At 46.8% G+C, this 21,753-nt stretch overlaps 1 protein-coding gene across 1 annotated transcript in view; it reads left to right on the top strand.

The window, feature by feature from the left end:
* The window catches only part of Tbc1d2b (TBC1 domain family member 2B), a 69,014-nt gene that overhangs the window by 29,952 nt on the left and 17,309 nt on the right, over positions 1-21,753 (top strand). Inside the window, exons 3-8 of the mRNA XM_032917194.1 lie at positions 964-1,132; positions 11,684-11,847; positions 13,253-13,491; positions 14,803-15,186; positions 19,172-19,282; positions 20,214-20,407. Of these exons, the coding sequence (XP_032773085.1) occupies positions 964-1,132; positions 11,684-11,847; positions 13,253-13,491; positions 14,803-15,186; positions 19,172-19,282; positions 20,214-20,407 (1,261 nt within the window). The remainder of the gene's footprint in view (positions 1-963; positions 1,133-11,683; positions 11,848-13,252; positions 13,492-14,802; positions 15,187-19,171; positions 19,283-20,213; positions 20,408-21,753) is intronic.

Here is a 21,753-nt window from a genome sequence, read left to right as displayed (position 1 = left end):
GCAAAATGAGTAACAGTATTATCTTCATGTTTATTAGATGGCTTCATTAATTACTATTTTTGTTATAACATTTTTATTTCCTACCCCTACCTGCCTTTCTAATTTTGAAACAATTTAGCATGTTATTTGAAACAAATATTATTTAAGGTATAAATATTGTTACCCTCAAGTAAATCTTGGACATCATATAATAATATGGATATTATTATTAGCTGGAATATCCCCAGAGGTTTATTTTATTTATGTGTATGAGTATTTGGCTGTGTGTGGCTTTATTGATGTGTTCCACGTGACTGCAGTACCCTTGGAGGCCAGAAGAGGGCATCATGTCCCTTGGAACTGGAGTTCTAGATGGCTATGAGCTGCCATGTAGGTGGTGAGAACTGAACTTGGATCCTTTATAAGAACATCCGGTGCTCTTAACCACTGAACCAACACTCACACAGTCCCCAAATCTTACATTTTAAAGAAAAGTTTGGGGCATCGTGCCTTTGCCTCCCAGTTTGCTGAGCTCCTGTACTGTGAGAAACCATATTTTCTCACTGTCACAGTTTACAGATGCTAGAAAACATGCTTATATCTAATCTTTCCATTTCCGAGGAGAAACGAAATAAATAGGGTATACAAAGCTGGTCCTTGCTGTGCTGTTTTCAAATAGCAGTTTAAGCCTGAAAAAGAGTCCTTACCACAGTTACTGACCTACAAGACTAGAGGAAAATCTTAGCCTTTTCTCTCTGCCTGGACCAATGCTGTCAGTTGTCGGTGGCCTTAAAGCACATCATACCCCCACTCTGAGAAGCATGGCTCTGCTTTAGATGAAGAGAGCTCACGAGCACAAGAGCTACTCATACCCGTGTGGCTGACACTGTTAGGTAGTGTATGTAGGAAGACAACGTGTTATCTGGGATGGTAGGTTTCCTGTGAAAGTTTGGGTTAACTAACAATTATCTACCTTTCTTCCAGATATAATTTCCCAGCACCCAAATCCTTCTGCAGAAAAAGCCAGAACTGTGCTCGCCGTGGAAGCTGCCCCTGGAGAACTGGTGGGGGACCGGGCTGCTCATCATCCAGCCCCCGGGCACCCGAATTCCATTAACTTTTACTCTCTGAAGCAGTGGGGAAATGAGATCAAGTGAGTCTTTGGGAAGTCGCGTGTGCTGTTGGAGATGGAGTCTCTCTGACAATGAGTTATAATGCGGGCTGTGTGTTTATATGTGACATCAGAGAGCCACTTTACACTTATGAAGGGCCTCTGTGCTCTGCAGCACAGGTTGGCAGAGGCCATGTGTCTGAAGCTGTAGACAGTGTGCCTGCTCTGTTTCTGGTCATCACGTGGTCTCATCTGCTTGCCTGACTCTACTCGCTAGATCAGATGGCTGGCCCTCTACAGAGACTGAAACTGGAGGGAGGAGTGCGTGTGGGATGACGAGGCTTCCCGGTGAGGGCTGGGCTTGTCCTTCCAGCTTCACCCTCTTCCTAAATCTCAGGGCTGGTGCAGATCTCTGCTGTGGGGTTCTGTTCTCTGGCTGTGTGTGCACCAGTGAGAATGGAGGTAGGTTTTTGTCTGCTTTATGTGTTTTGCCCTATTAGTTTTTAAGAATGGCCTTTTTGTGATATAATTCATCCATTTACCATTTAGTATTTGGCTGTTTTCATATACTCAGAGTTGTACAGTCAATTTCAGAACATTTTGTTGTGTTTGCTTGTTTTTTCTTTCTTAGCTATGGTCTTGCTAAATATGCAAGGCTAGTCTTGAACTTGCAGCTATACTCCTTCCTCAGCCTCCTGAGTCTGGTACTACAGACATACGTGAGCCTGGCTCGATTTTAGAACATTTTTGTCATCCCCAAAAGACAGCTTTTATATAGTCCTTTCCTGCCTCTCTTCCCTTCTCCCCTCTCTCCCCACCTCAGTCCTAGGAGATCTGCTTCCTGTCTGTGTGGATCTGTCTGTTCTGAACCTTCATGTAAGTGGAATCGCATAACATACTGTGTGGCCTTCTTCGCTTTGCATGATGTTTTCAAGGTTTATCAGGGTGGCTGTGTATAAGTCACTCATTCCCTTTGATGGCTAAGTGTATCCTGGTTCTGTTTCCTGCTGCCATGATAAAGCAATCTGACAAAAGCAACTTTCTTTATTAGGCTTACAATTCCAGGTTATACACCATAACTGTGGGGAAGTCAGGGTGTCCGGAACCTGAAATTGTCTGAGGCAAATCCTCAGATGAGCACACAGAAGGAAAACTCGTGTGTTGTCCATGGGTCACTTTCTCTTATGTATAGCCCAAGACTCAACCAGCTCTTCCAGCATCAACTAGTGTAATCAAGACAGCCCCCCTCAGTTTTGTCCAAGTCCGACCTCATCTTGACATTCCCTCATAAAAGCACTCTTCCCAGATGGTCAGTCTCTTCTAGATTGACAGCTGAAGCTATGCATGAATTAACCATGTTTTGGTATCTTGCTTAGTATTGTTCATTAGTTGGGGAGCATGAGTTGATTTTAAATCTCTCATTTTTTTAAATGTGTATATGTGCCTTTGTGCTTGTGTGAGTTTAATGCGTACCACATGAAAAAACCCTCGGAAGCCAGAAAGGGCATCCCGTTCCACCTATATGAACATCAGAGCCCCTACTATATCCTTTCCTATTCTCCTGAGATAGATCTCTGGACCCACAGCTAGGATGGGATCCAACAAGTCCTCATGGTCCTCCTGGATTCTCACACACGCACATACACATGAGTCCTCGTGATCTTCCTGGATTTACACAAATACAAACAGTCCTCATGAGCCTCCTGCATTCACACACACAGTGTTTCGATTACAGGGGTGTGCAGGAGCACACCTGCCTTTTTTTTTTTCAATGTGAATTCTCAAGGACTCATGCTTGCCTTGCAAGCATTCTTACCTACTGAGCCATCTCCCCAGCCCCTGTTGTCACCTTTCTTATCTTAGGCATCCTGCTAGTGTGAATCGGCTGCTGTCTTATTGTGGGATTGATGTGAATTTCCTTGACGATATCAACATTGAGCGTCTTTCCTCACATGGTCGTTTGTGTATCTTCCTTGGGGCAGTGTTACGTTGGGTCTGTTCAGAGTCTTTGCCTGTTTAAAATCACATTGATTTTTATCATTGAGTCGTATGTATTACTTAAATGGAGGTGGTTCATCGATGTTCACAGCAATACACTTGGTGGCCACAGAATCTTAGAAAATTTGGCTTAAGTTGGACATGGGAGTTAGTAGGAAGGTTTGTACTCCACATTTTGGGGACACGTGAAAGCTTTCTGCTCTACTGTAGAACCCACGTCATGACCAGTCGCCCTGTCAGACAGCTGTGCTTCAGCAATCTCCCTGGGTGCCCAGAATGTCGTAGAAGCCACCATCTAAAAATACACTGTTTTAGCAAGTGTCTTCCCCATACCTCTTTTTATATATGCCTCTGTGTTTGGTTGCATATAATTTTCGTGTGTTTTCAGTTCTTCAGACATTAACTTTGTATTGACCAAGTAGAATGTTACAGGGGTCTCCAGACCTCAGAAGGCCTCAGTGACAGAGATTACTAAGAGGTCTGTCCACTCTGCCTGTGGGCTGGGCAGTGGTCTCGCCCTCACCCCTAGTCTGGCTCTGCTCTATTTTATCCATGTTCCGCCCCTCTTGCCACTGACCACATGCTCATCCTGCATCAAAGAGTCATGGGGGCAGCTGTTCCAAGCCTCCTCCTTTGTCACTTGAGTGTCAGCAGTGTGATTCTGGTCTGTCCCTTGAGTATCTGTTTTCCAAAATTCTCCATCTCTGAGCCTCTGCATTCTGGCCACTTGCTTCTTTCCTCTTCATCTGCAAGACTCCGCCTCACCACCCATCGGCAGAGGCCCTCTCTCTCCTATCTCGTGGAGCCCCACTTGCCTGTGAACGTCTGACTACTCTGATGGAGGCCCCACTCAATATCTCCCAGTCCCCAGGGCGGAGGCAAGGGGAAGTCTGCCTCCCCTGACCCAGCACACCATATCGTGCTTCTTAGTAAAAAAAAGGGCTCTGTGCTCCTAAAAATGTCAGGAAACCACAGAGACTCTTGCTTCATTTTTCATGTTAAAAAGCTGAGGCTCAGAGAATTAAAGCGACTTGCTCAAGGCTGCATTACAGAAGTGTGTGGCGGAACTGAAAGGCCCGTCCCAGTCCCTCCAATGAGGACTTCATATCCTTTCATTCTTCAACATAAGAGCCTACCAGAGCTGGGCATGATTCCTCCAATGGCCAGACAGAGTCTCAGTAAAACAACAAGAATGTGTGTGGAGGGCTCTTGGTTAGCCAGGGGTTTTGTTGTGCGGCCCCCTCTGCTCCAAGAGGAGACAGTGGAGTGAGGTGGAAATGAGCCTACAGTGCTGGGCTCCCATTTCCCAGAGCGCAGACTGTCTCCACCTGGAAGAGAGCACGTGTCAGCTGTGTTCGAGAAAACTCGCGAGCAAGTTCGGAGGTGAAAAGTTGGGTAACAAGTACTCAGATATACGGGGAACATTCTCCTCCACACAGCCACAGATGCCCACTGTAACTGTTCTTGCATTATACGATTGAATCGTTTAGTAATTCCTTAAGATATAGGAGATTTACTTTCCACTAAAAATGAGTTAGATGCATAGGGGAAAACTGGTAAAGATGGCCATTGCCACTAAAATATTGTTGAGGGACAGTAGGTGACATGGTTATGAGGAATTAGAAGAAGACTTGTTGAAAGCCTTTAAGATTCTCGTCTTATATTGTAAGTGTGTGTCCTTACTTCCTTAAGAGCAGCAGCAGCCAAACAGGATTAGAGAAGTCGGGTGGCATCGTACAAGTGTGGTTCATCCTGGCAAGCAGGCGGTAGCCCGTAGCCCTGGCAGGCAGGCCCACTTCTACACTCGTGCTTAGGCACCCCTGTTGCAGCTGTAGTTACTTTTACTTGGTTTCCTGCTTTTATGACTTTGTCGTTTAACCCACCCACCATTCAGACCACGCCAGGTACAGGAGCTAGACCTCGTGTGACATTCCAGGTGGCATTCTGAATAACCACTGCCTCACAGGGTCTGACTGATGGTCAGTGCTCAGCCGTGGTGCCTAGAGGATGCAGTGATACAGACATTGCTGCTCTTGTTATTGCTCTGAGTCTTTGAGGCCATAAATATAGTGGGTTTTCCCTTCATGTCAGGTGAACACACACACACACACACACACACACACACACACGCACGCACGCACGCGCGCGCGCGCGCGCGCGCGCTCTGCCTCCCAGATGAATGGGAAGGCTGAACTTGCTAGAAACCTTTTTCTATTGCTGACTGTTTCCTAGCCCTTCATTTCTGCTCTCCTCATGACCCCTCAAGCCTGGTAGCAACGTCACTTGTATGCGTGACTGAGATTCCCAAGAATCTACTGGTTTTGTCATCTAGGCCTATGCCTGGTGGTGACTCAATTCTTTCAGAGCCCCATTTCAAGAAAAAGGCAACCTCAGCCCTAACCAGTACCCAGATATCTGGTTCATTTGGGGAAGTCATTCATGTGTGTGGCTGGGTGGTACTTGTTTATATTTTCCTCGTCTTAAGGCGTAGCTCAGCCTGTGCCAAGACATTTGAGGCTTGTAGTCACGTTGGTGTTTTCAGAGCCAGATCTTCTAGAGGGGAACCACAGGGAAGGTGGTGGGAGAAGTTGGCCAGGCTGTGTGTGTTGCTGTTGATGTCTAGTCTTTCCATCATGGTTGGAACCATGCACTTCCAAGGACCTCGTCACTATCAGGACCTCTTTAGCTTTAAAGAAATCATGGCCGTGGCTTGCAGACTGGAAGACCTTAACCATGGCTAGGACGGCATCTGACTCAGTATAGGAAACCGAGCCCCGAAGAGTGTCCATCTCTGCCCTGACCCAAGGCCATCAGGAATTCACTAACCCAAGTCTCACATCCTCTTTAGAGCTGGGAGCTATGGAAGAGAGAGCAGTCGCCCTCTTCTGTTGGTGCTGCTGGGTCTACTTGTTGCAGGAGCCAAGTTCTCGGTGTCCTGGATCAGCTCATTCTGCTCTCTTAGCCTTTCTGATGAGGAGAAAGATAGCCTTTCTCATTGCCTCAGATAACCCAGCATGACCTCCCCAACTCAAGATTCGTCGTGTAATCCCAACAGCAGATTTCCTCTCCTGGGACTCAGATATGCACATCATGGGCAGTGGGCATTGTCTATCCCACCGTGGTGAGCTTTCCCTTGGCTAGCACGCTCACCTGGCTTGAGTGCTGCCACCCACTAGCTTCACTCAGCCTGTCCTTTTTCCTAGTCATGTGTTTCTACTTGATGGTGAAAGGCAGGCGTGCTTGTAAAGAGAGAAGCCTGCTCCTTCTCAAGGGCTTAAACAGAAAAAAAAAAAAAGAAGCCTTTTTAAGTCCCTATTCAAGAGGTAGCTACTAGAAATGGAATTGTATATGTAAGCACCCCAGAATTCTCTTTGCCTGTTAAAAGTCCCTGCATTACCCACTGTCTCGTGCCTTAGCGCTTGCCTGACTTTCCCCTGGATGTGCTTCTCTGTCCACCATTCATGAGGCCCACTTTCACCAGGACTGTGCTCTCAGCTGCAGTGTCAGGCTCAGCAGCAATGGGGTGTGGATGACAGCTTCATGATTCCTAGAGCTGAGACACTGTATAGCCTGGAGCGACCTAACTCGGTAGCTCTGTTGGGGCTGGTCCACAGAGTTCATCTGCATGGCTGGCCCTAGTTTATTCCATCTGTTCCCCAGCTGTGGTATCTGCTCATCACTTCAGAGGAGGCATTGCCGAGTCACTCTGTCTCGGGGAGGAAGGCATCAGTGAGGGGCTACACCCTGCTTTGTTTTTCTGACCGTGGTCTAAGGGAAGGGAGCTGAGTACTGCCTCTGGGATCGCCTGCTCCCCTGCTGCCTCCAGGCTTCTGTAAGTCCAAGCTCACGTTAGGCCAGCCTCTCACCACTGAGGAGTTCAGGTGCTGGCCACAGTGTGGCTGTACAGGCAGCTTGAGAAGTTAAAGGCTCTGGAGAGACTTGATGGGACCTTTCTAAACACGTCCCTCAACTTCCAGTGTCCACTTGCTCATGCTTACAGTGAGTATTTGAGTATAAAAATACAGTTTGAGTTAATTTAAATTATATTTATTTATTTTGGAAAGTGTGGCACAGTGTGTTGCACAATGAAGAATTGGGTTCTGCCAAGAACACACTCACCCAGGGCTTGATTAAATATACTTCAACTGAAAGAGGGTTCACTTTGAACCCAATCTCATTTCTCCATTGCCCAAGCCTTGGCAGTTGACACAGCACCCTAGGCTGTCCCTCAGCTGTCCTTCAGCTGCAGGGGCTTGCAACAGCCTGGAAACAAGCCCTGCTGGGGAAGCAGATGACAGGGAAGTTAGTTATTGAAACTGCCTTGCTTCCCGCCTGGGCTGAGTTCGGGTCTTCTCTGGTTTCTCCTTTTTTTGTTGACTCTAAGAGCAGGAGTGGTAGGCAGAGCTCACTCCTTCCGAGCACGCTCCTCACTGGCAGTGGGTTCCAACACCGTTCCCAAGGAGGGAAGGCACAAGAGCACATTCTGGAGCCATGCCAAGTGGCAAGGAGATTCTAACGCCTGAAACATGTCACAGGAGAGCAGGACACAAGGAGTTCAGGCCTGGAAAATGTCCCTCGAACTGTTGGGGGCAGGCTCACAGGGGCTGGGAATGTGCAGGGGCAGATGAAGCACTTGTGAGACTTCCTTTTCTTCCAGAGCAACTATTTTGAAATCATATTCTCCACAGTTTTGAGTTGTTGTGAAACCAGAATTCACTAAGACACTATAGCGTGCTCTTTTAGGTTTCCCCGGATGTTGACAGAGCCACTCCGCACAGAGCCAGGCACCAGAAGAGATTAGGCTGTGAGTAACATGGAGCATGCTTACTCTGTTTACCGCCGGTGGTTTCAGTACTTAGTAAGAAACCAGCTGCCAGGACTCAGACAAGTGTAATCACCGAGTTCTAGGAACTCAGCGTTAAAGCTACATGCGTGTGTGCTTGCATGCGTGTGCGCGCGCAAAGCAGTGCCTTCACATATTTGCCAGCAGGAGGAGAACCTATGTGTGCTATATAGTTTCTTTTTGTTCCCCTAAGACTTTCGATTACGTTAGTATAATTCATATACAAGGGAGTAAACCATGCTTTTAAAAACACAAGTATTGGGAGGTAGAAGCAGCCAGGTCTCTGAGTTTGAAGCCAGCCTGGTCTACAAAGGGAGTTCCAGGACAACCAAAGCTACATAAAACACAAATGTTAAGGGACTTGATGGCTCAATGAATAAAGTGCTTGTTGCTTAAGCATGAAGGCCTGATTTTGGATCCCCAGTACCCATGTAAAAGCCAAGCATTAGGGTCCCATCTGTAACCCCAGTCCTGGGGAGGAGCTCCTAAAAGCTTTCTGGCCAGCCAATCTAGCTAACACAGTGAGTGCCAGGCTCAGCAAGACCTTTTATCAAAAATAACGTGGAAAGGGCTGATGAGCGTACTGCCGAGCAGACAGATGTGCCCACCACCAAGCCTGATTACCGGAGACCTGGAAACCTGTCCTCTGGCTTCCTCCACACATGCACCGTGGTGCACATCCCTCCTTCCTCCTCCTCCCAGTAAATAAGCAAAATGCTTATTTTATGAGTATGACTTATTTTGTGTGTATGTATAATTGTGTAGTGCATGTGTGCCTGGTGCCACAGAGAACAGGCATCATAACTCCTAGAACTGAAGTTACAGGCAGTCAGAAGCAACCAGTGGAGTTTGTTGGGAATCACACACAGGTCCTCTGCAGGAGCAGTTGGTGCCATCTCTCTAGTCAAAAAAAAAAAAAAAAAAATTGAATTGAATTAGAGAAAGATACTTGATCCTGACACCTGGTCTTCACCGATGCATGCACAGGAAACCACAACTGCACATAATGTGCACACACACATAGCAACAAACACTAGAAAGAAATAAAGTACTAAGCTATAACTACTTCATACAACAGTGCCATCTGACTAGTTCAGACTAGACTCTAGTTTTCCTGCTCACCTTCAATCTGCCTCAGCAAACCAGTGATGCATGGGTTTCTCTCCTGGTTTAGCAGCCACACTGAGGTGTGGCTTGCCTGTTAGACTCACTTATTTTAGGTGTACAGGCTGAGGAATGTTAGAAAATTACACCCCACAGAAACACCCCCATATTCAAAATGTACTGCGCATGTCAGAGCACATGCCTGTAATCCTAGCAGTTGGGAGGCAGAAGCACGCAAATCTCAGAAAGCTTGAAGCCAGCTTGGCCTGTCTGTCTATTCTGGGCCAGCAAGGGCTATATGCACAGTGAGACAGTTTCAGATGGTGGGACGGGAGGGAGAGAGAATACATGTCTGTATTCCCTCATGGGCCCTCCCTTTATCCCTGGCCTCGGGAAGCTTCCAAGCTACTTTCTTTAACTGTAGCGGTGTTTTGGTAAGAATTTAAAATAAATGAGCCCTTGTGGCCTGTGGCCAGTTATAGTCATCATTTACTTGACATAACTCTTCAAGGTGACTGCTCCTTTTCACGTTCCCACCAACACTACCGGCCAGTTCCAGTTGCCCCACATCCTCCCAAACACTGGGGCTTGCTGTGGTTTATAACTTTAGCTGTTGGAGGTATGATGCGTTTTTTAACTAATATGTGATAACTAGTGATACTCTTTAAAGTATATTTTTATATTATTTTATGTCTGTTTTGCCTACATGTATGTCAGTGTACCACATGCATGTCTTGTGCCTATGGAGGCCAGAAGTGTTTGGATGCCCTGGAACTAAGAGTTAAAAATGGTGGCAGGTTGCCATGTGTGTGCTGGGAACCAAACCGGGGTCTTCTGCAAGAGCAGCAGGTGACCTTATTCACTGAGCCACCTCTTCAACCTTGATGTTATCTTCCTAACCATTCCTAGACAGCCGCCCCTCAGCTTAGAATGGGTTACATGGTAGGATCCTGTCCTAGCAAACCCAAACGTAAGTTGAAAATACAGCAAGGCAAACAGGCATTTTATATACCTGACCCCACAAAAACCGTGGCTTAGCCTCATGTACTCCGTAGAGGACCAGTTGTTCAGGTCACCCGTGATACGGTGGGGCTCACTGGAAGTCACTCCCAGCTCTGTGTCTTTCTGCATATCACAAGCTCAGGAAAAATTCAGCTTCAGAGTGTGATGTGCAGTGAATGTGCATTGCTGTGGAATCGCCATAAAGTTTTTTAAAAGAAAATCTTAAGTCCAACCTTACTAGTTAAGAAACTGCATGTACTTTTCCTTTTTCTTTCTTCGTTTTAAATTTATTTTTCTCATCTCTTGATCATTTTTAAATTGAGTTGTTTATTCATTTTATTGAGCTTTAAACATTCTTAAATATTCTGAATATGAGCCTTTTGTCAGGTATATATTTCGCAAATATTTTTCAAAAGAGAAAAGTTTTAATAAACTCAATTTTGCTCGTTTTTGTCTTGTAGACTGCTTTTAGAGTCCTCTTTAGAAAATCTGTCTCATGTGGGGTTGTGGAGATGGCTTAGTGAGGAAATAAAGTTGACTTGAGTTTGGACCCCAGGGACCCAGGTAAAAAGCTAGATGTGTGTCTGTAGCAGGGGGCTGGGGAGAGGCTGATCTTTGCAGTTGGTTGCCTAGCCTAGCAAAGTAGGTGACCCTAACCCTGTCTCAAAAACTAAGCTGGAAAGTGATTGAGGCAGACACCTTAAGTTGACCTTTGGCCTACACATGCATGTGTGCACACATACATATGTGTGCACATACATACAAAAAGGGAAGAAAGTGTAACTTAATGTAAAAAGCACTTTCCCCTTTGTTTTCTTCTAGAAGTTTTGGTGGGGCATGTTTTGTTTTTATTTTGAAATAGGATTTCACTGGATAGCCCAGGCTGGCCTGGAACATAGGATCCTTCTGCTCCAGCTTCCTAAGTGCTGAGATCACAGGGTTACACCACAACAACCTGCCTCTATAGTATATTATGAATTAGTTTGTATGTGTGGTATGAGGTAAAGTTCGAGTTTATTTTTTTCCTACATATAACCAGCTCTTATATTTCCCTACTTGAATCTCTTAACGTTCTTGCTGACGATCAGGTGACCATCAGTGTAAGGAGTGGTTAGCATGGGTAATGTAGTCTATGTTCTGGTGTCTCTTGGGAAATGCTGGCCTCTTGAGAAAGGCAGTCCTCATAAGAATATATTCACTGGGGGTTGGGGATTTAGCTCAGTGGTAGAGCGCTTGCCTAGCAAGCGCAAGGCCCTGGGTTCGGTCCCCAGCTCCGAAAAAAAGAAAAAAGAAAAGAAGAAAAAAACAAAGAATATATTCACTGGTGAAAGCGCATAGTCCAGTGTGAAGCTCCTAGCGTCAGAATAGCTCATCTAACTGTACAGAAGTCCACTGAGATGCGAAGACTTTGGGTCCAGTTAATCATGATGTGCGATTTTTAAATAAGGTGTTTTGGGGATTTTGTTTTTTAAGAAATTCTTCAATTTAACTTTGCATTGCTGCTTTCTGAGCTACTAATAACCTACTAGCAATGTCTGTTTTCTCATTTTCTATATTCTCACCAACATTTGGTATGATCAAATCTTCATTTTTACCAGTCCTATATACAGCTGTGTTTTGCTTTGCCCTTTCTTGTTTTTAAATAGAAATTCAATGTCATCATTCCGTCCTGGGAGAGGGCACAGTGAGAGTCGCAGGACCGTGTTTTACACCAATGAAGAGTGGGAACTTCTAGACCCGCCTCCTAAGGACCTGGAGGAGTCCCTCGCACAGGAAGACAGGAAAAAGCCAGTGCCTGAGGGGAGTAAAGGTGCGTGTGCACCTGTGCTCTGCTGCTCTGCTGCACCTGTGCTGCATTTGTTACCTCCAGGGACAGAGGCGACACCGGCTGGCCAAGTCCCTGGAAGCAAGAAGTCGTGGGGCCGTGCATTATAGGAGTGGGGATACGGGTGGGGGCGGGGCAGTAATTCATACGTGTTTGTAAAATGCTACAAGGAGTAAATGTCCGGGTAGCCTGGTTGCTGCAAACTTCTTCCGGGAGATTTAATACCTGCCATGCCTCTGTACATCACAGAGATGCTGACTGAAGAGACTTTGTACTTAAGCCAGGCATTGTGTCATATAACTCTAGTTTAGGGCCAGGGAGGTCAAAGCAGGAGGATTGCACATTTCAGAGGAGCCTGAGCTGTATATCAAGACTCTGTCTCAGAAACACACACACAGACACACACACACACACACACACACACACACACACACACACACACACACCATCTTTATTTACAGAAAGTTGAGATGTATTCAAAAAGAAGAAAACATAATATCACAGATCCTGGAGAACTGGTGAGATTAATCATATTCCTGTTACTATAACAAGTACCTGAGGGAAGCTGTCTTATGTAGGGAAAGGATTTATTTTGGTTCACAGTTGTAGAGATTAGTCTGTGACCAACTGAGCCCATCGCTTTGTGCCTGCAGAGCTGCATCACTGTGGGACCCTGTGGCCGTAAAGCAAAAGAAAGAAGGAGCCTGGGGTATCACTATCTAGAAGACTTTACGTTAAGCCCCGGTTTTCATCAGCACCAGCAAGCTGCTGGCTTAAGTCGTTAACACATGGGCCTCTTGGAGACGTGCTAGATCCAAGCAAGGCCCCAAGTCAGACGTGTGCCTCCGAGCTGTCCTGAGGCAAGCACACCAGGCATCCAGTGTCAGGGGCCACTGTGCTCTCCTAACAGCACTGATGGGTGCCTTTGTCTCTCCTAGCTTTAAATAATCAAGAGACCATAGAACTTTTGTGTCTCCAGTTTGTATTTTTGAGTGTACATTTGAAGCTGTCCACACTAACTATTATTTGGATTATTTAATATGTAAAGTCGCACTTCAAACAGTGTATTTATACTTTTTAAAAAACATTCATTTTGTTCTTAACCAAAAACAAATGAGTAAAAGTAAGAAGCCAGGGATTGCCTGGTGCACCTCAGTTTTCCTCACAGTGCTCATGCTGCTGTAGTCTGCTGTGAAGAGTGGTCCAGCAAGGACTCTCTGCTGGCTTTAGGCCTATTGGGCATTCTCTACAATGAGGTGGGATGAAGAGACACCTGGCTGTCCTGCTTTCTTCATGGGTTGATGAGTCCACATACCCCAGGGTATGATTTGTAAAAATACCAGAAGGTTTGACTTGCTCAAAAAAAAAAAAACCTTTTTTTTCAATACAGGAGTCACTAGTTCAGGATTCCCCTTTGAGTTTGGACGGAATCCTTACAAAGGAAAGCGCCCCTTGAAAGACATAATTGGGTCATACAAAAACCGCCACAGCAATAGTGACCCTTTGATCGAGGGAACATCATCAGGCAGCAGTGGGGGTCTCGCTAAGCCAGTCCCCGAAATGCAGCTGCAGATTCAAAGCCAGCAGGAGGAGCTGGAACAACTCAAGAAGGACCTATCCAGTCAGAAGGTAACTGTCTCTCGATGTCTGTGTACTTTCAGTGGCCAAAGACTGGGGAGTAAAGCTCTTGCTCCCCGGAAGCCCTTCCCTGAAGCTGCTGGGGCTACCATCCTGTGCCCTGAGCTATGCTCATGTTTATTGAAAGACCCTAGACCATGGGCAGGTAACAGGTGCTCCTCTCTACGGCCATGCCCAGTGCCTCAGCCTTGAGTTCTCAAGTTTCCACGTCCTGTTAGACAATAACATTTTTCTAAACTGTTAAGAATTTCTTCTACCTAATCGCTGGACAGCTCAGTGAACCTTAGAGGCTAGATCACTCCCTCTTTTATTTTACTTTTAATTATATGTGTGAGTTTGTAAGTGTAGGCATCCTCAGAGGCCAGAAACCAATGTCAGGTTCAGTGAGCCTCCTAATGTGGGTTCTGGGAATCAAACTCAAATCCTCTGCTGAGCCATCTACACACACACACACACACACACACACACACACACTCTCTCTCTCTCTCTCTCTCTCACACACACACACACACACACACACACACACACACACACACACACACACACACACACACTCACCACACACACACACTCTCACACACACACCCTCACACGCACACACACTTTCACAAACACACACTCACACACACACTTACACTCTTCACTCTCCTACACATTCTTCACTCACACACACACACCTACACACACCCTCACACACCACACACCACACACACCTCTCACACGCACACACCCACACACACACTCTCTCACACACACACACACACTCTCACACACTCACTCACACACACACTCTCACTCACACACACACACACACACACTCTCACACACACACGCACACACTCTCTCTCACACATGCACACACTCACACACACACTCTCTCTCACACACACACACACACACACACACGCACTCTTCTATTTATTCATTTATTTTTGAGACCTGGAGCAGTTAGTCCGCCTGCTTCCCCACTGGATTACAGGCATGTGCCACCACACAGCTCTTCACAGATCCCTTAGCACTGATAAGCCTGTGCCAGGAGCCATTGCTAATTACAGCATGCATGTCCATTACTTCCTGTTTCCTATTATTGTTCTCTTCAGGCTGTATTTGTGGAGTGCATTTTTTCCCTCTCTATTTTTGAGGTCTTTCAAGAGGAAGTTCAATATTAAAATGTTTCCAGTGGAGTTTCTTTCTGCATTTTCTCAAATTCCAGTGACGACTTATATAACACTGTTGTGATTTCTGCTTTTCTCCCCCACACCCCAGCTTTCTTATTCTTCACCTCATTGTCTTGGCTTCTAGGAGCTCATTCAACTGCTCCAACAGACGGTCCGATCCTCACAATATGACAAGTATTTTATGAGCCACCAGATCAGCGAGGGGGTCCCAAGGGACACACTGGAGCTCCTCCACCAAAAGGACGAGCAGATCTTGGGCCTCAGCGGCCAGCTGGAGCGCTTCGGCCTGGAGAAGGAAAGCCTCCAGCAGGAAGTGAGGACGCTGAAGAGCAAGGTGGGAGAGCTCAATGAGAGGCTGGGGATGCTAATGGAGACCATCCAGGCCAAGGACGAGGTCATCATCAAGCTCAGCGAATGTGAGGGCGGCGTATCTTCGCCCACCATGGGGCCCAGCTCTCCTTTGGCCACCCCAGCCAGCCGGGACCAGCTGGAGCTGGACAGGCTAAAAGTAAGGGCAGGGTGTGGGCTGGCTTTCTAGGCTGACACTGCAAACTCAGTTAGCTCCATCCGCATTGACTCCTAGAGGTTGTCAGGAGCAAATTCTGGTAAGAGCAGAGCAGGGGTGAGGTATAGAAAGAGACTTCACAGTCAGATCCCAAGAGCTGCCTCAGAAGCACTTCCAGCACTGCTGCCATTGCTGTCATTGCTGCCATTGCTGCCATTGCCTGGGACACTTTCAGCTCTTCCTGTCCCTGGTTTAGAAATAGCTGAAACACTTCATGATACCAAGGAGGTTGTCAGTTTCCCCTTTGTGTACATAAATACAAACACAGACTTAGTTTGTACAGCCTCCCACAGGCCTGGGTAAGCGTATTGTCCCAGTAGTCATTGTAGGGCCAGCTGGGAAAGTGGACCCAGCTCCAGGCAGACAGGAAGAGAAGCCTGCTCAGTCAGAACCTGCCCGACGTGAGAAGTCCTGCACTCAGGGAAGGTCAGAGCTGTCTTTCCAGTGCCCCTCTCTCAGGTAGCCCAGGGCCGAGAGGCTGGCTCCTGAAGAGAAAGGAACTGGACTGAGAAGCAGCATATGAGGGAGAGGGAGCACGCTCCCTGTGGGAAGCAGGGGCAGCCTGTCCCTTATGCCTGTAGAGCATCCTGCTGGTCCAGAGCAGAGAGCTGAACCGTTGGGGCTGTGCTGAGGAAGGCTGTAGAGAGGACCAGCATGCCTTTGCTATCCGCAGCTCCTGAGACTCTACCAGAGAAGTTTTAGGTAGACAAGCATCCTCTGGGACACTGGACATTAGGTAGAGCCCATCTGACTCCAGCAGATCCCAATATGTCTGCTACCCCCAGTATTCCCACACAGCTGTTGGTTCTAGGTGTTTGAGTTCCGAATGGAGTTTATCCTTGAAGGATCCAAGTGTGTTACCATTGAGATCATTCTAGATCATGTGCTTCATGGCGTCCAGCACCTTGCATTTGCCAGCAATGAGCCGAGTGAGTGCTCCGCTAGCCAGGGACTTTGGAGCAGCGGCTGCAGTGCTGTGATATGTAGGTGGTCTGTTTTAGTGACAGCACAAAGCCAGTGTGTATGTGTGTACTGTGGGTGCACATGCATGTGCACTTGCACATGCACAGGTATACTCGTGCATGTGGAGGCTAGGTATTGATACTCTCCCTTCATACCTCTCCACAATATTTTCTGAGACAAAGTCTTAATTTAGAGCTTACTAGTTGGCCTGGAAGTCCCAGGAATCCTCCTGTCTCCACACTCCCTGCACCAGAGTTAGAGAAGTACCATCCCACACGGCTTTTCCATAGGTGATGGAGATTCAGACTCAGGTCCTCATCTTGTGCAGCATATACTTTACTGCCTATGCCCTCTCCGTAGCTCCCAGTGGGATTTATTAATGAGAAACCAAAGCACCTCTCACTGTTTCATATTTATATCCGCTATAAAACAGCCTTTATTTTATTTATTTACATTTTGAGACAAAGTTTCATGTTGTAGCTCAGGCTGACCCAGAAATCACTGTAGCCCAGGTTGGCCTCAAACTCAAGGTAATCCTTTGTCTCTGTGTCCCAGGGGCTGAGAGTCCCGGGTGTGAGTGCCCATGCCTGATTGCTTGTTTGGTTTTGTTTCATTTTCTTTTTATACAAGGTTACTGTTGCCTGTAGAAGGCAGTTTAGTTTATATACCCAACTTAATGTTCTGTCCGAAGTAGTCATACGCTTAGTGTCGCCATTTGTAGCATGGGCTTTCCAGACAGCAGTTTTTGTTTGGTACAGGAAAAAGTATTTCCCAGGGATCTGAGCCAGGGTGTGAGAATGGGCCGAGTGGCTGCTGCGACCACTGAACCTTTGTAGACTGCTAACTTACCTCATGTAAGTGGGCCATCTCCTCCCGTTTCCTTGGGTAGCTAGGGTAGTTTTGAATCTTCAATAGCCCTCAACCTTTAAAGCTGTGACTCTAAAGACTGCACGGTGAGGCTTACTCAGGGGTGTGTCCTGAGTGGCGGGTGGTTATCAGGTGTGTTCCTAGTGAGCAGGGACAGCCTGCCTATGTCAAGACCTCATGTTTTCAGCATTGCTTTGCCTGGGCCTGTTACCGCAGTGAGATCCACTTCTCCCACAAGGTCAGAAGCTGCTGTTGTGAAGAAAGGGGATGTAGAAGAGTGTAGACAGCTTGCACAAAGCTCAGCCAGCCTTACGTGGTGAGCTCTCAGAGACCTGAGGTCATCTAGGAAACAGTACTCCCCCACCCCACAGGGTGCTGTGAAGGTTGAAGGAGTACTCCACATCTGGGCCTGGCACCTTGTGGAGTCTTTACCGCCAGATGTTAATTGTTAGATCAGAAAGTGTACTTATAGCAAATACTTAGCCTGGGGCGCAAATTTTACACTAAAGACAAATCCACCAAGTTCCTGTAGTCTTAATCTTTCCCTCGCTGTTGAGTATGTTTAGTTTCTCTCCAGCCAGCCTTCCTCTAACTGAGCTGCCCTACAATGATGCATTTGTTCCTTGTTTTAAAGATGCTGGGAGAGAGGAGGAAAACCATGGTGTGGACCAGGAAAGAATGCTTTAGTCTTCTTTTAGGTCAGACATTTTTACAACTTGAGTTGCTGAGGCCAAGTTGGTCCAGTGCAGAGTTGGGGTGCAGGTGGGGAGAATCAAACACCTAGCCTCGGCCTCTGAACTCAGAAGCTGGCTTCTCGGTGCAGCATTTAATGGATGCACAGCGGCGGGGCTGTCTGGGAAATAAGGACGAGATGGCTCCTGGGACTGGGAGGTCTAAGTGCCTTACCATAAGCATGTGCCTTATGACCTGTAGCACATGCTCCATGAGTGCCAGCACGTCAGGGGTACCAGGGAGACCTTTCTACTTCTCCTACATCTTATCTGGACAGACTACAGCCTCAAGGAAGTTCAGTCTGGACACCGGAGAGTGTCTGGAGAAATATGTAGAAATGGTCGGGGCCAGAGCGGGGACACAGTTACAAAAGATGGAATTTATGAGGCATCTTCACCAACCACAGCCTTAAAGATGGTTCTAATTCTTCTTTATTTAGAAGCCATCTTGAATTATCACGCAGATGATCTAAAGGAGTCTCTAAGCTTATTTTCAGAGCATTTTCATGAAAACTCTTCCCAACTCAGTTACACCTTCCTTCAGGTAGAGCAGGGCAAATTCGTGACCACAGGAGGCTGAGGCAAGCCAGATCTCTGAGTTCAAGGCCAGACAGGTCCACATAGTGAGTTCCCAGGCAGCCAAGGTGACATAATAAATCCTGTCTTTACAAAAAAGAAAAAGAAACCTCTGTCTCCATCTTTGTATTCTCTAAATACAAATAAATGTTGCAGAAGTAAACAGTTGGCCAACTCAGTGAAGGGCTGACTGTGTTCTTGGTAATTTGGGAGGTGGTGCTGGGGACCGGACCCAGGGCCTTGTGTCTGATAGTCAGATACTTTACCACTGAACTCTACCCTCTGCCTAATGTCCTCCTCCAGCTTTTCCACAGTTTGAAACTGCACTGTACAGAATGAAGAGTGTTCCCTCCAGAGTGCCTGATGCACCACAGGTCGCAGTGGTGGTCATCGTTACGTGCCTTTCTTAATTAAGGGCGTTTGTGTATTTTTATAGCCTTTTAAAAATATAGAACTATGTAAGTAAAAATAAGAACCTACATAGAATACAGTCCGTCTCTGGTTTAAAAGGATATCAAGTAACTGCTTTCTCTCGTCACCAACTCATCAGTGTGGCTGGAGTTAGGAAGTGCATCCTCTTCTGCTGTCAGCTGAGAAGAGAGCACCACTGATGAGTAAATGTTCTCCCACCTCCTGCTGCTGCCTCAGAGGCCAAAAAGATTTACCAGAGAGCGCCTACTAACGTCTTCCATTTGTTTTAGAACTTGCTCTAGCTTAAAGATGCTAATTACATAGGCTAATTAGCCAACATGCAACCCACATGAATTGATAAAAAAAAAATTTCCCAACAGGACAGTCTGCAAGGGTACAAAAGCCAAAATAAATTTCTAAACAAGGAAATTTTGGAACTCTCAGCTCTACGAAGAAATGCAGAAAGGCGAGAGAGGGATCTGATGGCGAAGGTAAGTCAGGACAGACACATCGTACCGCTCAAAGGGAGGGTGGAAACCATGCTTGAGCAGATGTGCTTTCAAACCTACCCAGCTACCATGATGGGAGACACATGGCTCCTGGTATCAGAACGTGTAAAAAACGTCTAGTACGTTTCCCTGTTAATGACAAAGAAATTTTCTCACCCGGGGCCTTTGGTGAGCAGTTTTAGTGGTGAATGAAAGCAAAGTGCAGTCGTAGGGTTGCTCCAAATTAAAGTAACCTAGATCGTTGTTTAGATCGTTGTTTATACTGTTGACGTTTAGGTTCACACGTGTGAGACAAGAGTGGTGAGAATATTACCTTCCCATAGGTTTAGCAGGGCCAGTGTAAGATTATGGCTGCAGAGGGCTTTGGAAAGGGTAAGGGGCCACAAGCAGTCCAGTTTATGAGTTATAAGTGCCTGGCGCGTGTCCACAGCTGTTGTGTGCATGCACTATTTTGAGCAGCCTCCCAAGCACATTTCTAAAGCCTTATTCCTGCATATTTGCTGGGTAAAGTTGATTTTTCTGGTCAGGAGGCAGATGGGGACTGATCCTGCCAGGACATAATTCCTAACAAAGTTGGTATGCATGGATCAGTGCATTCACAGCCCATGTAACCAAGTCAGGGTAGGCTCGACCTCAGTCATTGGCTCGTGACCCAGTTTCTGTTGCCCATTCTAACCATGCTGAAGGGTGGTTCTCTGCTTATTGGCACCCTTTCTGTGCTTAGACAAAAGGGGAGCCATAGCAGGCTCTTTAACCCTGAAAGGGTCTCAGGCATGAGTTACCTTTTTTTGCCTGGGTTACAGTTTGCAGCAGGCTCACTTGAGCATGCTAGTTTGGGCTGATTGGTTGCCTGTGATATCTAAGGCTTGCTTTGCCATCTCTGGATGGAGGTAACACCTTATACTCTCTGTAGTACTCTAGCCTGGAAGCCAAGCTCTGCCAGGTTGAAAGTAAATACTTGATACTGCTCCAAGAAATGAAGACACCAGTTTGCTCAGAAGAACAGGGCCCTGCCAGGGATGTCATAGCCCAGTTGTTGGAGGACGCTCTGCAGGTTGAAAGCCAAGAACAGCCAGAGCAAGCATTTGTCAAGCCTCATCTGGTCAGGTAAATACGCTTCAGCCTGTTGGGGCAGTCTGCCCGTATCCCAAGTTCCCTTCCACAGCAGTAGACATTCCTAGGGCACCTAACACTGTATGTCTCTTTTGATGCCCGTGGCAAGTGCTGTCAGGCCAGCAAAGCAGGTATTGTCATTCTACCACAGAAGTCAAGTGATGGAGCTGGAATCAGGCTAGGCCTATTGATTCCAACACCATGTCAAAGTAACCTCACCTCCAATATATACCTCCTTCTGCAGGGGCCAGTTTTCCAAAGAATTGGTGCCTTTCATGACACCGTTGCATCCTATCTGTGGGGGGAACTGAAAGCAAACAGGCCGTGGAAAAGCTGGCTTTTCTTTGTGTGGGAGGGCAGTTTCTGGAACCTGATTGAGTAGCCTAAGACCACTCCATCTGAGACAAACCATGGACCCACCTCCAAGATGCACTTGGACATATAACCTGTAAAATACTGCGTCTTTTTTTATGGGAGGGGGTCATAGAACCTCGACTGGATCTTGTACTAGAGACTCGTATAATTTCTGACCAGTCTCAACGTGTCAGGGCTAGGAGAAATCTGCAGGTTACCTGGTGCAGCCTCTTCTGTCTCTGTCACTCGGATATAGCACTGTCTCTGGGCCTTGCTCTTTGCAGTCTCCTCTCTGCCTTTCTTCCAGCCTCAGACAAAGGCCTTTGACACAGCCTCCCGGGCTGACAGATCCTCCCTTCCAGCATTGACTGTGCTTGTCAAATGACAGAAATGAACTTTCAGAATATAACCGACACCATTGTGGCAGAACACGTATTGTGAGCAGTGTGCTGGATGCAGGAACCATTAAGTGGTTCCCATGCAGAATCGTGTTAAATGCTCATTACAGGTGGATCTGCTCTCACTCTTAAGTGAGGTGGCTACGTTAGGAAGTGCTGTAGCATATTCTGGGTTACACATCCTATGGCACATGAATAAGACCTAGCCCAGGCAGCCAGAGTCTCAAGTTCAAGAGTGCTACCCACATCATATATGGTTGCTTTGTTCGTAGTCACTGGTGACCTCTGGGCGCTGTTCTGAAGTGTTACCTTTTTCCCCACACATTCTTACCGCTTTGCAGAACTCCGTTAGGTAAATAGACCACAGTGGCATTATTGTTCCCCGTCATGAAAAGCACATAGGACTTTTCCAGTTTTCTTAGTTTCAAACACCATGGTATATGTTCTGTGTACCCAGGCAAGAATTACTCCAGGATGTAGAAGAGAAAGGAGATTCCCGATGTGAAGGAGGTGCATGCCTTCAACTCTGCTAAATTTCCAGAGTTCCCGAGACTTTAGCATATTCAGTGTCAGACGTGTACTGGATTC

Source organism: Rattus rattus, chromosome 12, assembly GCF_011064425.1.
Source record: "Rattus rattus isolate New Zealand chromosome 12, Rrattus_CSIRO_v1, whole genome shotgun sequence".
Classification (NCBI taxonomy): Eukaryota; Metazoa; Chordata; class Mammalia; order Rodentia; family Muridae; genus Rattus; species Rattus rattus.
The sequence above is the reverse complement of the archived record's forward strand: the minus strand, read 5'-3'. Positions and strand labels throughout refer to the sequence as shown.